General features: G+C 50.6%; 1 protein-coding gene across 1 annotated transcript; it reads left to right on the top strand.

The window, feature by feature from the left end:
* Positions 1-1,114: 1,114 nt before the first annotated feature.
* DMRTB1 (DMRT like family B with proline rich C-terminal 1) lies at positions 1,115-9,178 on the top strand. The gene is made up of 4 exons (XM_082688556.1): positions 1,115-1,733; positions 3,339-3,544; positions 6,818-7,034; positions 8,275-9,178. The coding sequence occupies exons 1-4, from the start codon at positions 1,154-1,156 to the stop codon at positions 8,355-8,357; spliced, it is 1,086 nt and encodes a 361-aa protein (XP_082544682.1). The 5' UTR covers positions 1,115-1,153; the 3' UTR covers positions 8,358-9,178.
* The last annotated feature ends 5,161 nt before the right edge of the window (positions 9,179-14,339 follow it).

Here is a 14,339-nt window from a genome sequence, read left to right on the forward strand (position 1 = left end):
TCTTTTCAGCTGTGGGTTTCTAATCAGCCTCAGAACAGCAACCGTTCCCCTATCGTCAGGCTGCTGGTGAGAAGTGCAAAGGAGCCACCCGTAACTAAGAGTTCCAGAAAATCAAGGTGGACACCAGGCCCCGCTTTTGCCATTCTGCTACCAGGAAGAAAATTTTAGAAAGAGGTCAGTTTAAAACACACACATTTTAGCCAGGTTTTAAGTATAACTACCTCCTTAAATATAACTGATCCTATGATTATAATCTTTTCAATGTAGGTGTCAGTGACCTATTTTCCCCCGTTTTTTGGACTGGAGAAAAATAAAAAAGACCTGAGTGTCACACATTTCTATCAAAAAAATGAATTAACTTGTAGCCTTGGAAAACTATGAACTTTGTGCCAGTTTCCAGATGACCCAAGATTTGGGCTGCTTTACAGAGGTAACTAAATATATGGCAAAGTTAAGAATGATAAAAGCTCATGCTAAAATATTCTGTGTAAAGTATGCTTTACTTTGGAAGGCATCGACAACAGCAATGCACCATTTGCCAGAAATGCATGACTATACCAACGAAATCCTTGCTATTAGGGCACACCCTTGAGCAACTATCACACTGCACTGAGCTCTTGAGAATATTCTGGAAGCATCACTGCGAGCTGCTTCTCAGCAGGGGAGGGAAATGAAATTCAGCAGAAGCAGCAACTTTTGGAAGGAGAAGCACAGTTTGCCTCTTAAGATGCTTCTCTCCCGGAATGGGTTTACTGAGAGCTCCGTGCCTCCGGAGGTTTAAATCTGTGGACCGTTGACTATCACTCCGCCTCTTTTGAAGTTACAAAAATACCTTCTGTGTGGCGGGAACAGCAAGTTTGGAAAATTAAATGGGTAAAACTTCAGATAATTCAGATGACATACATGCAATAGCATTCCATGAAGAATTTATTCAACCCAATCCCTTGCATGTAATTAACCAAGACACACAAAGTCTCCAAATTTTGCACTCCAAAAAAGGAGGGAAAAATGCAAGGGTCCTATGCAGCTACCAGGACCTACTGAGAGCCACTTTGTTACAAATGTATCCAAAGTCCCCAGCACCAGAGACTTGTGGGGCGCCGCTCGTCCTGGCTGCACTCGCTCGGCAGCTTCCAGAGGTGGCGGTTGTGCTATGAAGGCAGATCCTGCCAAGCTGGCTGACAAGATGCTGCGTACCCCCAAGTGCTCGCGGTGCCGGAACCACGGTTTCCTGGTGCCAGTCAAGGGCCACGCGGGCAAGTGTCGCTGGAAGCAGTGCACCTGCGAGAAGTGCTACCTGATCACTGAGCGCCAGAAGATTATGGCCGCGCAGAAGGTGCTCAAGAAGCAGGCCTCCGAGGAGGAGCAGGAGATGGCCCTTGGCGCACACGGGCCGGAGCTGTTGTCTGGGGCTGCGGCTGCCGTCCCGGGCCCAAGCCTCCGCCAGCTGCTTCCACTGGCCGTTTCGGGAGACCGGGAGCTTGGCCCAGAGTGCCGCGTGGCCGCGGGCTTCCCCGAGAGGCCTCCGCGGGGCCCGAGCCCGGGCCCGAGCGCCTTCCAGCCAGTTCTGGGCAGCCGCGGCCACGTGGGGCTGAGCGAACGAGCCACCGTCGCCATGCCCAGTTCCGTGGGGCCCCAGCTTGGGGCGGAGGCCGCAGGCAAGGGCTATCCCGGCCGCTTGGAGCTGCGCAGGCCGCTGCGGCCCATGCCCAGCCCGCCGTTCGCTGACTTCGGTAAGATTCCCTGGCCCCGCGTGGCCTCGCCCCACCCCCCGGGATGCCTTTCTGGGTTGCAGCCTCCCGGTGCCCCACGCCAGCGGCCGGGGCCACCCTGGATCGTGCCGGGATGGGCCCTTGGGGTGTGGGTGGTAAATGCTTTCAGAGGTACTCTTGCTGTGGAAAGCCGTTCTCTATGTACAGAATTGGGTTGGGGCCATTTTGCAAAAAGATAAAAAAAAAAAAAGCTAGAAAGTAATGGGTGGTTCTGGCAACTTTTAACATATAGCTTCTTGCGTTTCCATCTTGGGAAAAAGAAAATGGCCCCCAATCCCTTAACTGTGGCTTCTCCTCCAGGAAGACGCCTTAGCTAGATGGGTCCTACTGCACTTGCGCACTTCTTCCCGCGCTTTTCTTGGGCTGGTGGCGCCTTTTTCAAGGTGCCCCGGTGGGTGGGCCCGCGCAATGATGACTGCGCATGTGCAACTATGACTGCGCATGCGCACTCTTCCTGTTCCAGTTGCTGGAGGCTCCGCCCAGTCAACTTCCTTTGAAAAGGCCTGGCCCAATGCGCCTGCGCACCCGTTCCCACCCTTTTCCAGAAAGTGGAAAGGAGACGGTTCTCTGCACCCCACTGGAGAACAGTTGGTCTGTTAATATTGCCTCTTTTTCCTCCCTTCCCACCATATGCCTAAATTACATGGTTCCTTATGTCTTGGTGGTTTTCAATATTAAAGCACAGTTTCAAGTTACATTTAGATTTGAGGCTCTTTTGGGGGTGCAGACACGTGATTTCTTTTGGTTTTCTCTTATGGCAGTGTGGTAGAAAGAGCATAGGTGACTGGGAGACTGCTCAGGCACCTTAGGCAAACTCCTTCCTTCTGTGGCAGTCTCTCCCCTCTGTGTGAAGGGGATTGGCCTGGATGCTCTCTGAAGGCCAGTTCCTTGTGGGACATTCTAAGAATATTTAGGCCCCCAAGAAACTAGAGGGGAAGACAGACCTGAAACAGCAATTCTAGAAGATAACTTTCCACAGACATAGTGCCTTTCTCCGTTCCATCTCAAAAGGGACTGAGCACTTAACCGTTCCACAGCACTAGTGATGAAGACGCAAAGAAGGAAAAGTCACATTTGTTGCCTTCAAGGATCTTGCCCTCATGGGAGGGACAGTGCCGATCAAGGAACCATGCAAATCAATGTATAGAGCTCGAATAATTGATGGTTTTGTTGCGGTCTGAGGGAAGAGTCAGCTGAGTACTGAGGACTTTCTGAGGCACAGTGAGGTTGGGGAGAAAGCCTTCTAAACTGAGGGAGCAGCATCTGCAAAGGCAGTGAGGTTGATGAGAAAAGAGAAGCTGCTGGGTTATAGTGCATGAGGAGGCTGGAGTGGAGACAGGAACCAGCCCTCATGGGGCTTTATGACTGTGCCAAGGACTTTTTTTAAGAGCAGTGGGACATAGCTGAAGGGCTTAAAAAGCGGAGAGGATCAAAATTGCACAATGGATGAGGGAGTTCTTTGTAAGTGGCTTTGAGTGTTGTGCTGCTACCTTTGTACAGTGATGTGATGCTCTTTTCTCTAGCTGTGTGTGTTTTTAACGTTTCCTTCATTGCTTACCTTTCCAGGGTTCCCTCTGAGCATCGGCTCAGACTGTGTGGTGGGGTCTGAGTACCTGGAGAGAGACCCTTCTAAGCTGTACCCCAGCTGCTCCAACATGCATTCTTATTGTCCATTCCCACTGGGCTACCAAGAAGGCTCCCCAACCCCAGGGATCCCCCTGCAGCGGGGCTTCCGGCATGTGTCCTGCAGCCACTTCCATGGAGGAGCCTTGGTAAGTCCCGTCCCCATTCCTTTCCCAGTTCCTCCTTATCCCAGATGCCCCATTGCTCTTATGGATGCTCAGTCCCAGAAAGCAAGCTGATGGGGCAGTCTGTGCCAGGCCCTGAGCACTGGCAGGACTGGTACAACACTGACCTTGTACAGTGTACACCTTTCAGAGGGGACGCGTGTGGGCAAGTCCATTCATATGTAAACAAGTTGGCCTGGCTGGGCTGTAGCATGTGCTTTTCAGAGCTGGGAGATCAGGCAAGAAGGAACACAGAGAAACCTCAGATAAACCTGGGGGGCAGCTGCACGGTACCCCCCACTGAGTGAGACTGCCAGTCTAGACTGATGGCATGGTGGGGCCAGAAGGGCTTTATTTCGCTGAGGTATCAGGAAGGAAGTCTCACTGTCCCGGCACCACACAGTTGAGGGCAGAGCTAGGAGCAGACATAGGTCCCTTGCCCAAAGATAGGGGCCCCTTGAGATTTTGCCTGCTTTCGGGAAGTATTGAATGTTAGTCATGAAAAATAGGGAAATCTTTCACCAAACACCTGTCACCTCAGGAAATATTTGTTGAAAGAACGATGAGATTTAATCTTTTGTAAGATTACTGGTCCTAAACTAACTGTGGTGCTCTTTAAGCCTCGAGTTTTGAATACGGAGTATGGAGGAGTCAGGCCATCCCTGCTGTGTGAGGTACTAGTTGGGGAGACCAGGTTTTGTGGCCTTGGTTACCAGCTCCTTCCAGACCAGAGTGGCTAAAAGCCCTTTCCCTTTTGGCAACCCTGAAGTCAGTCAGGACTGTAGGATAGTCAGAGGCTTGGGTAACCAGTCCTGACTTGGCCGCATTGGGCTGGACCTGTGGGGCAGGTTGTCTCGAATGCAGCTCAAGTTCATGAAAACGTAGACCACCATTACTTTTCCCCCCTCCCTCAGAGCTAAATGCCTAATCTTGGGTGTTAGATGTTTCTCTTGGGTGGAGGGTAGAGAAGAGTGAAGACTGAGCAGCCTTCTTGGTTTAATGTGGAAAGTGATTGAGAAGAAAGAAGAGCACTTGATATTTTCTTAGCTGCAGAACAGAGCCAGTGGAATTCTGCCACTCCCTCCCAGATGTGTCCACACAGGTCAGGCAAGCAGGGCACTGGGTCCCCACTCTGGCTGCCACCCCAACAGCATCTCTTCTATTTTAGACATTGTAAAGTTTTACATAAGTCATTTTCCATTGATTCATGGCAAAAGAGTTTGAAGACCCCTGGTCTTGATAATTTCCAAGATGCTACTCACCCTTGTGTGAACCATCAGGGTACGCTGTATTACCCCAACTGTAGAGTAGAAGACAAAGACTCGGGGAAGCAAAGTATTTGTTTGTGGGCACAGAACTGGGGAGGGAGGGCCTGGGGTTCAGATTACATAGCTGGTCAGTAACAGAGCAGTCCCCAACCTGGAGCCCTGGTACTCACTGGGGACACCCTTCCCGAGGTATGTTTGTCATACAGAGACAGAACAAACATGGACCTTGACTGTCACCACCACCCCTGCCACACCTGAACTCTCATGCTGGCCACCCCCATTACAGCCCCAAGGAGAGCACAGAGCCTCCAGCCTTCACACAAAGAGGGGGCTCTGGCCAAGTGAAGCACGCACCCACCGTCTGCTCACACAGAAGCTTGGATGGAGCCTGGCGTCCAGGGTAGAGCTCTGATTGACAGGCTTGCCAGACGGCCTTTGTTAAGAGTGTGATCTCAGTTGGTTTATCTGGGCCTGAGCTGCCACCACGGGCCCCAGGCAGGAGCTGTGATCCAGGGAGAGACTTGGCTGAGCAGCTTGGAATTAAAGCACTAATAATCCCCCTTCCCACCCCCTTCACGTCTGGATAGAGGATCAGGCATTTATTTTTGATGCTGTTTCAAGACCCAAGAGCCTATGAACTGCTTTCATCCTTGTCCTGCTGCCCCCTGCCTGGGCTCGGAGATACTCCCCAGAGATATCTTCAGCCTCCTATTCCTGTCCCTGCCCCATTTGCTGCTTCTTCACTTCCTCTGTTCTCTTCCCACGAAACAGCACAAGCTTGGAGTTGGACAGACCTGGGATCCAGTCCTGTCTCCGATGTTTACTAGCCATATGGCCTGGGGAAGCCATCTAACCTCCAAGGGTCTGACTCAGGTTCTCAGTCTGGCTGGTAGGGGAAAGAGGACCTATCTCATAGGGCCGTTGACAGATTGAAGAAGATGTAATGCATGGAAAGTGCTTGGCACGGGGTCTGGCACGTAGTAGATACTTGAAGGTGGGCTTTCTTCCTTTCCTTGTTAGGAAAGGCTGGAAGAATCTAAGATTTTTACAGACTGTCTCAAGGCTTTATTTAATGTGCTCATGTGTGACTCACCGATGTGGTGGCAGTGTGTGGGGTTTCTCAAACTTCTTTGTCAAAGGACACTTTTAAGAGCACATAAAATATCTTATAGGACACCAGGGTTCTCCAGAACACAGCTTGTAAAGTGCTCTGAAGTTTCTGGATGCAGAAGTAAATAAGAGGAACTACATCTGAAATTTATTATGATTTTTTATTGCATTCACATCTTTCTCTGTTCAGCGCTAAGCTGTGTAGTCCTCCCTCCAGACGCCCCCATTCCAGCCTTAGGGTCCTGCGGCACAAGCACCGCTTCCATGTCCGGAAGGAGGAGTAGCTGCACAGAGGGCGGCCCGCCTAAACCGCTTTGCTGAGGTCCCCCAGCTGCCCTTGCCTCAGGAATGGCTGCACCGCACTCAGCTCTTCTGTGGTGTTAGAATAGGGCCTCCAAGGCCCCCTGACTCTCAAGTCTAAGTTCTCAGCTGTACCAGGAAAAGGGACCACAAGGGGTTGGGATGCATTCAGACCCTTCTGCAGCACGAAGCAGTAGAGACCGACAGATGGATCCGGTTCCGCCTCTACCGCTTACCAGTTCTGCGGCCCAGGGCCCAGAGCTTGCCCTCATGGACTGGACACAGTCTGTCGTCGTTATAGTGAGGAACATCATGGGGTCCTGAGGGTGGAAGGAGGTTCTGCATCTATGCCTATACGAGAGGGCTCAGTGTAACTTTGTGCCTGAATTCCTTCTTCCCTTCAATCATTTGGTGGGTATTTGCCAAACACCATGTCTCAAGTGCCCTGTGCCCAGGTGTGAGGGGCACATGGTAAATCTGCCCCTTGGGGAGACCCCCCGTCCCCACCATTGAGGAGCGTGAGACCCATTTGAGAAGCCTGTCTGACTAACCCTCTCCTTCTCTGGCTTGCCTGCTGCAGGTGCCCGAGCCGGTGGGAGACTACCAGCCCAGCTACTACCCGCCGCCACCCCCACCGCAGCCGCTGCAGCCGCCGCAGCCGCCACAACCGCCGCAGCCTCAGTTTCTCCCGCCGGGCTTCCTGTCTGCGCTGCACTTCCTGCCGCCGCTGCCGCCACCGCCGCCCCCGGCATCCTTCTCTCTCACTGTCCTGTCTGATACGGACAAGGAAACCACTGGTAAGTGGGCTCCAGTCTGCCAATTTCTGGGGAGCCAGGAAGGTTTTCCAGAGGAAGGGGGCCTACTCTGAAGTGGATGCGGAAAGAAGGGAAATGGAGAGCAGAAATTAGAATGCATTGGGCCCAGGCTTGAGCTTTTTCTTTATACACCTCCCTTTATTCCATATGCAAGCATCCACAAGAGGGAGTCCCCAGTCCCAGGTGAGAAAACCAGTGGAACCCAGAGAGGCTCCAGGTGCAATGGTGATTCTCTCCCCATCCGCGCCTGAGGGCTAAGTGTGCAGGTTGCCATGCGTGCTGTGTGTTGAGAGGACCAGAGGGGCCTGGCCTCTCTGGCTTGGCTGGGCCTCTCCAGCTAGGGAGAGATTAGATGCTGAGCCTGGAGCAGCGGCTGGGGTTGGGCTGGGGCTGGGCTGGGGCTGGGCTGGGCTGCTAGGGGTAACCCTCTGCCCCCAGCTGCTTGGTGGAGAGAAACAGGCCAGGAGCTAGGCCTGTCTTTGCCTCTGTAAAATGGGTCCTGTCCCGGGGTGACTGTGACAGTCAACTGACAATCTGGATGTAAAAATGCTTTAGGTTTTCTGTTGAGGGCTCTTGCAGCTTTGAAGGTTCTAGGGTTTTTTTTTTTCCCTTTCAATCCTTCCCTGAGGCTCCTTAGGAAAGAAAAGGAAGTAAGAGACCTGTTGCACTCTTGCTGTGTGTGAGACGCCCAGATCTGCGGGCTGAAGAGATGTCATGTAGCTTGAAGCACGCCCAGCCGCGGAGCCAGACAGCGGGGTTGTGGGTCCTGACTTGGGCCCTTAGCAGCTGTGGGGGGCCCGCAGCAAGTCTCTTCAGTCCTTGTGCCTCAGCTTCACCTTCTGCCAAGGCAGACGGGTGGTCCCCACCTCAGGAGGGGATTCTGAGGACTAAACAGAACATGAGCCCGAGGATGGCCTTAGTGTGCGTTCTTGTTTACTGTTTCCCCTCACCCCCTGGCTGACGTGATCTATTGTGAGGCAGAAAGACGCTGAGGTTCAGAGCCGCGGGGTAGCTGGCTTCTCACTGCCTGGCTGGAGGGTCAGTTGGACTCTGTGTCGCGGGGCCCAGGCTCAGTTGCCAGTGTCCGAATACCCAGCAGAGGAAAGGCAAAGGCATCCTCCGCTGGGGCTGGGAGTGGGGAGAATGCCTTACAGAAAGTCTGCCTCTGAAAGTAGGTCATTCCCTCTTTGTAAATCCAGCCCTTCTTCTTTGTCCTTCCCAGACGACCAGGAGCAGGACGCCGAAGTGCCCGCAGCACTGCCCTGTGAGCCCAGCCAGCCACCCTCTCAGGAGCCGTCTGATTAGGCCCAGGCCCTCGGGCCAGCAGGGTGGGGGTGTGGGGTGTTCCAGCAACGATGTTCTCATCTGCTTTTGGCCGTGTGTAGGGAGGAAGGGTAGTGGTGGGTGTAAGATGGCAGTTTATTTCCATTTCAAGACAGGAGGGAGGAGGGGGATTTCTAAAGTTCTCTCGATTCTGAGATGTGGGATTGACCAGGAGCGTGGAGGATGGTTGGTTAGCAGGGGAGGGCCAGGGCTCTGAGGATCACGGGGCTGGTGGAAGCTCACATTTAGGAATGAATTTAACCGAGTCTGGGTTGTGTGGCTGTTAAACTCACTCCCAGTTGCGGTCTTTGATTTCCTCAGGCCCCGCTCCAGGACAGGAGGCAGGAGTCCAGCCTTCTGCTTCTGCCTCTATTTGGTCCCAACTGGGGGCAGCACAGACACCAAGCCCCCAGCACATCCAGGTGGCCGGTGTGGTCAGCAGGACCCTCAGCACTGACAGCCAGTTCCACAGCGTTGTTCTCTGCTGCTCTGGCCCGCGAGGGCTACTTGGCCATTGCCCCTCGCCCCATCTCCAAGGGGCTTCTCTAAGTATTCTGACCGCTGGGGCTGCTTCGTCTCCCCTCCATAAAGTTTAAGCCATTATAGGCATTATTTCTGGTTTGAAAAAAAATCTATTACAGTTTGACTATTTGATATTTTTATAGTGATTGCCAACTTTAAAAAGTAGGCTGTTCCTAAGCACTGATGCAATTCTCAGAGAGTAGAATGTGCTTCTAAACCATCTCTGTATCTACTTCCTCTCTGGGATCAGTTGACTGTTGAAATAAAATAAGCAGTAGAAATTGTTGTGGAAGGTTTATTCTCTCTTTAAATCCTTGTGGGAGGTGGTGTTGGGTAGAGGGTTGGGTCAGGGCCTGGCCTGCCTCCCTTCTCCCTTTGCCTCTGTTAGCAAGCAAGAGGCTTGGGCCAGGCTACGAGACTTTTGACTATCATTGTTGGTATTATCACCATTTTGGTTTTTTCTTTTTAAAGCAGCGGAGAGCTTTCGAGGAAATCTGATGCAGATCCCAAAATATAAAGATATCTTTTAGTTTCCCTCATCCAGCTGTGGGAGGTAGTGAGAGAAAGCCTTCTGGAGAAGTTGGGGTCTCAACTCCATCTTGAAAGTGAAAGTAGGCACTCCCAGTAGGGGGATGTGGAGAGTAGGGGACCTGGAGTGAACAATTCTGGGTAAGAGACTGTGTCCTGTTCTCTGTCCAGGGAAGGACTGACATTCAAGAGAACAGGCTGACCTTCCTGCAACTTGCCTGCAGGCAGGGGTGTCCCAGCATGGTCATAGGACAAGTGGTAGGACGACCACTGAAAAGTGATACTCGGCTGTTCTCCCAACATAAGGGCAGTGGCTGGGCCTGGGGCTGCTCTGTTGGAAGGCCCTGGAACAGGATATAGTTTTAGAAATGTTTCATTTACTGCATTATAGAAAGTTCTTCCAGCGGGGCTGATCTAAGCATGCCGAGGCCCATAGGTCAGCATTGGCTTCAGTCTGGACCTGATGATGTGACTTCAGACTAGCTTGGCTTTGATGTTGAAGGTACCCCCATGCCAGCCCTCCCCTCAACAGTGCTGGTTGTGCCCTGGGTTCACAGCACTGCAGGAGCCCTGCCTTCCCGTTGGCCTCACTCCCCCTGCACTCACTGGCCCTGGCATGTCAGTGTGGCCAAGTAAGCCTGGATCCGTGCCCCTATTTTTTCATTACACTTTGTTTTATCTTAGACTCCCATGTTTTGAAAGCTTTTTCAGCCAAACTGCATTAAAGTATTTCTGATCAACACACACACACAAGTTATAAAAGTTTGACTACATGGACTCCATAGCAATCCAGACCAGTGCAAGAAAGTGAGTATTTATTTAAGCCTGTGGGGTTTGAGATGGGAAGTTCTGGCCTGCTGAGAAGGGCAGTATCTGTTGCTGGAGTTTGTGTCCACAGGACTTCACAAAGGGAGGATTTCTCAGTTCGAGAGGCCTGTGATCTGTTGAACCTCTGGAGCCCAGTTTGTATCTTTCCTGAAAACTTGAGGGTGCCGGCTGGGGTGAAAAGAACTGGGGGCAGGATTGGAGACCTACCATCTTCCCTTGCCCCTGGTGTGAAGCTCAAGTTTTGATAGCCCCACTTTGCCCTTGTGTGTGTGTTACCATGTTTACTTACCTCGTAGGGGTCAGTGGACACCTGCTCCTTTTCCCAGTAGCCTTCCCAGTCAATCCAGTCTGAGCCCCCTTTAATGCCCTGTTCCTCCAGGCTGTCCCTTTAGCAGCAACAGCATGAGCACTGAAACACCAGATCTTCTCATATTGCTGCTTTGCTCACACACCTTCTATGGCTCCCTGCTGCTCTGAGGCCAACATTTTCAACAGAGTCGGCCTGCCCACCTCTCCAGCCTCCATTCTTAAGAAGCTAACCCAGCCCAGGTCTTGCAGTAGAGTGCAGGAAAGGATGAGAAGAGAGAAACGCAGCCAGGAGCAGTACTGCTCTTCCCCAAAGACAGACTTGGCTATAAGCTTGGAGAATGTTCTGGAAGGCAGCTGGCTGGCATTGTGGGACGCCAGGTGTACTGTAAGGGCGCTGCCAGGAGGGGGCGCGCAGGCAACAACCGTGCTGTTGCCTAGCGACGGACCACAAAGAATAGCGCAGCTCCCACGCCAGAGGAGGCGAAGGAATAGTTTTTCTGCAGCGCGGGCTTGAAGCGCCCCCCAGAGACCTGGGGTCTTCCGGGAAATCAAAGCGATGAGCGTCCAGTCTGCGCTAGGTGATTGCTAGCCGCTGCGCAGTCCTCTTTGCGTTGCCCTGCCTAGGAAATAGGTGCCCTTTTATCTTGTCTTCAGACACCAGCCCCAACCCTGTGCCCCCATAGAAGGTGAAGGGAAGAGGGGTTTTACCATTTGTATTTTATGAAGGAAAGTGAGGCAAAGAGAGGGATAGTGATTTGCCCAAAGTCACATAGCTTCTACGTGACCAGGAGGGTGCAGAGGAACACATACATCCCTGAGCACCAGTCACAGAGTTTTTAATATCCATTTCTCCCTGAGTTACTTCTTCAGATTTTTTTTTAAACCAGGTGAATGCACCCTAGTTTCTGAGCGGATTCTAACATAGCATAGGGAGAGCAGCCTAAGGACACTGGCCTCTTGAAACCACCACCCACTCTACTGACCACAGCACACATAGCCTCCTGAGAAAACACTGAAGTAGGCATTCTGGAGACCGGTGTGAGAAGGATGCTCAGGATATCTGGGCCAGAAGGCAGGCAGCATTTGCTGGTGCCTGAGCTCTGACTGTGGCCTGGGGTTCACCATAAACACCACTGTGTGAGCTGGGACTGACAGAACGTTTGGTCTTTTCTTTCCTTCTTTCTTCCTTCCTTCTTTTCTTTTCTTTCTTTATCTCTCTTTTTTTTTTTTTTAAAGATTTTATTTATTTATTTGACAGAGATCACAAGTAGGCAGAGAGGCAGGCAGAGAGAGAGAGAGGAGGAAGCAGGCTCCCCACCGAGCAGAGAGCCTGATGGCGGGGCTCGATTCCAAGACCCTGGGATCATGACCTGAGCCAAAAGCAGAGGCTTTAACCCACTGAGGCACCCAGGCGCCCCAGAATGCTTGTTCTTGAGGTTTGTGTGGAGCAAGGAGGTGTGTCTTCTAAGGCAGCACTAATAGGTTTGATCCCCAAAACCCTCTGGAGAGAATCTCTCCCACCCTGACACCACCCCCCCCCCCTGGCTTTTCTGGAGAGTGGGGGTGCTTTGCAACCTCTTGTAGACAAAACACATCCCTTGGACCCTGAGGCAGGGGAGGAGATCCTCTCTCTGCAGCTCTGGGGATCCTAGCAGCTCCTTCCACTCCTGGGTGTTATAGCCTTGGTGGACCTGGGCCTAGGCTCCTCTTACTTGAGGGCTGCTCAGAGACCTTGGTTGAGGCATGGCCTCTTCTCATTGGCCAAGGCTCAGGGTCTTCAGGCCCCGCTCTTCCTCCTCGCCTTTCTATAGCTGTGTGTTTTGGGGCACATCACATACCCTCTCTGAGCCTCCCTTTGGTTCAGGGGGCATGCTAAGAATGTAGGGAGCTCTTGCCTGAAATGTCACCTCTGATGCCGCCTCTCAAAGTACATAATATGTGGTACCTGCATTATCAGATGATCGACAGCAGCCTCTTCTTTAAGACTGTGTTGGGGGTGAAGACTTACAAAGCATATTAGCTGTGGCTCTTTACTTGCCAGCCCTCCCCATGTACCAGGCACTGTACTGTGCACTTTCCACAAATTGTCTCTGTGAATTCTCACAGTGACTCCCCCAGGCAGACACCACAATACCCCCATCTTACAGACCGCAAGACGGACACCTACAGAGGTTAGGTTCTCATGCTTGACCATACCATCTCTAAGTGGCAGAGTTGGGGTTAAATCCGAGTTCCACTTGAGTCTAGAGCTAAGTTCCTAGCCACCCTGTACTCTCCTCCTCCTCCACAAGGGAGAGGTATGAGTCCTGGAAAGGTTGTGTTGCCTACTGGGACTCTGCCCAGCCCAGCTGCCCTTCAAGACGCGGACAGGCTGCCTGCACACTGTAATTCAGCTCAGTTCTCACACAAGGAATGAAATCATTTTAAACATTTTTTCCCCCAAACCCTGTAATTTCATTTTGAAAATGAACAAAGAAGCATGAAGTCATTTTTCAAAGAAATGAGTATTAATAGCATATTCACATTTTGATCAAAATCCTTTCACAAAGTTGCTGGAAAATTTATCAATAATAATACTTGTAATTCAAGTGTAACCCAGGAAAGAGTTTTGACTCTGACTGGGATAATTTCTTCTCACACTCATTTCTTCATCTCTCTCCAGGAGACGTTTGTTTTTTTCTCTTTAAAAATAATTGTGAATATGAAGAATGCATGGAAATCATACACAGTTTGTAAGGATAAGCCAGAAACAGATTTTTCCCCCACCTCCATTTCCCCTTCTCGTTTTTCTCCTCACCGATGTCCCCCTTTTGTGTGTGTCTCCCCACCCAGAGATAATTTGTACAAGCTTTATTTTGTTGACTAATTTTTAATTTTGAGATAATTATATATTCACATGCACTTGTCAGAAATAACACAGAGAAATCTCATGGACGCTTGACCTACTTTCCCCCAATGGTTACATGATGCAAAACTATAGTATAAGATCACAAGCAGAATACTGACATTGGTACAGCCCACCCAATTTATTTGGATTCACTTTCACCTGTTACATTTGAGTTAAATTTTGTATAAGGTGTGATTTTTTTTGCCCATGGATGTCCCAGTGCTCTAGCACCTTGTATTGAAAAGACCATCCTTCCTCCATTGAATTGTTTTTACACTTTTGTCAAACATCAATTGAGTCTACTCGTGTGAGTCTATTTCTGAGGTTTTAATCTGTTCCATTGATCTGCTTGGGAAAAAAAAAAAAGCCATACAAATGGTAGCACATGATCCACGCTGTTCTCCACATTTCTCTTTTCATTAACACCGGATCAGGGCTTCTGAGCCTTTTTTTAAACCATGGACCCCTTTGTCAGTCTGGGAAAGCCTTTGACCCCTTCACAGAACAGTGCTTTAAATGGATAAAATAAAACACATAAGGTTACAGAGGAAACCAATTATGTTTAATATACTTGTCAAAATAGAGAAATACATTTGTGGTTTAGTAATACATGTATTTCTTTACTAATGCATTAAATAATAAGATTGAGCAGCGGGTATAATCATTATTAATAGTTTCATAGTCGTGATGTAATTGATTTTTCTGAGATACCTGCAGCAACTCGAAGGCCCTATGAGAAAATCTGTGACTTCTCTCTCTGGTGACCAAGTCACCACTAATTCTTCCGGGGTTTGTGGCCTATATTCATAATTGAAGGAAACACTAAATTATAGTTAGAGGTTAGCAAACATCAAGATGTAATTCTTCCCCAGCCAAGTTCACAGAGCCCT

This window comes from Mustela nivalis (genome assembly GCF_964662115.1).
Source record: "Mustela nivalis genome assembly, chromosome: 10".
Classification (NCBI taxonomy): Eukaryota; Metazoa; Chordata; class Mammalia; order Carnivora; family Mustelidae; genus Mustela; species Mustela nivalis.

Excerpts from the sequence above, each read along its gene's own strand:
- DMRTB1 (XM_082688556.1), top strand. The coding sequence starts at position 1,154 with ATGAAGGCAGATCCTGCCAAGCTGGCTGACAAGATGCTGCGTACCCCC. Across the intron at positions 1,734-3,338 it reads CCCGCCGTTCGCTGACTTCG|GGTTCCCTCTGAGCATCGGC; the intron begins GTAAGATTCCCT and ends TTACCTTTCCAG. Across the intron at positions 7,035-8,274 it reads TACGGACAAGGAAACCACTG|ACGACCAGGAGCAGGACGCC; the intron begins GTAAGTGGGCTC and ends TGTCCTTCCCAG.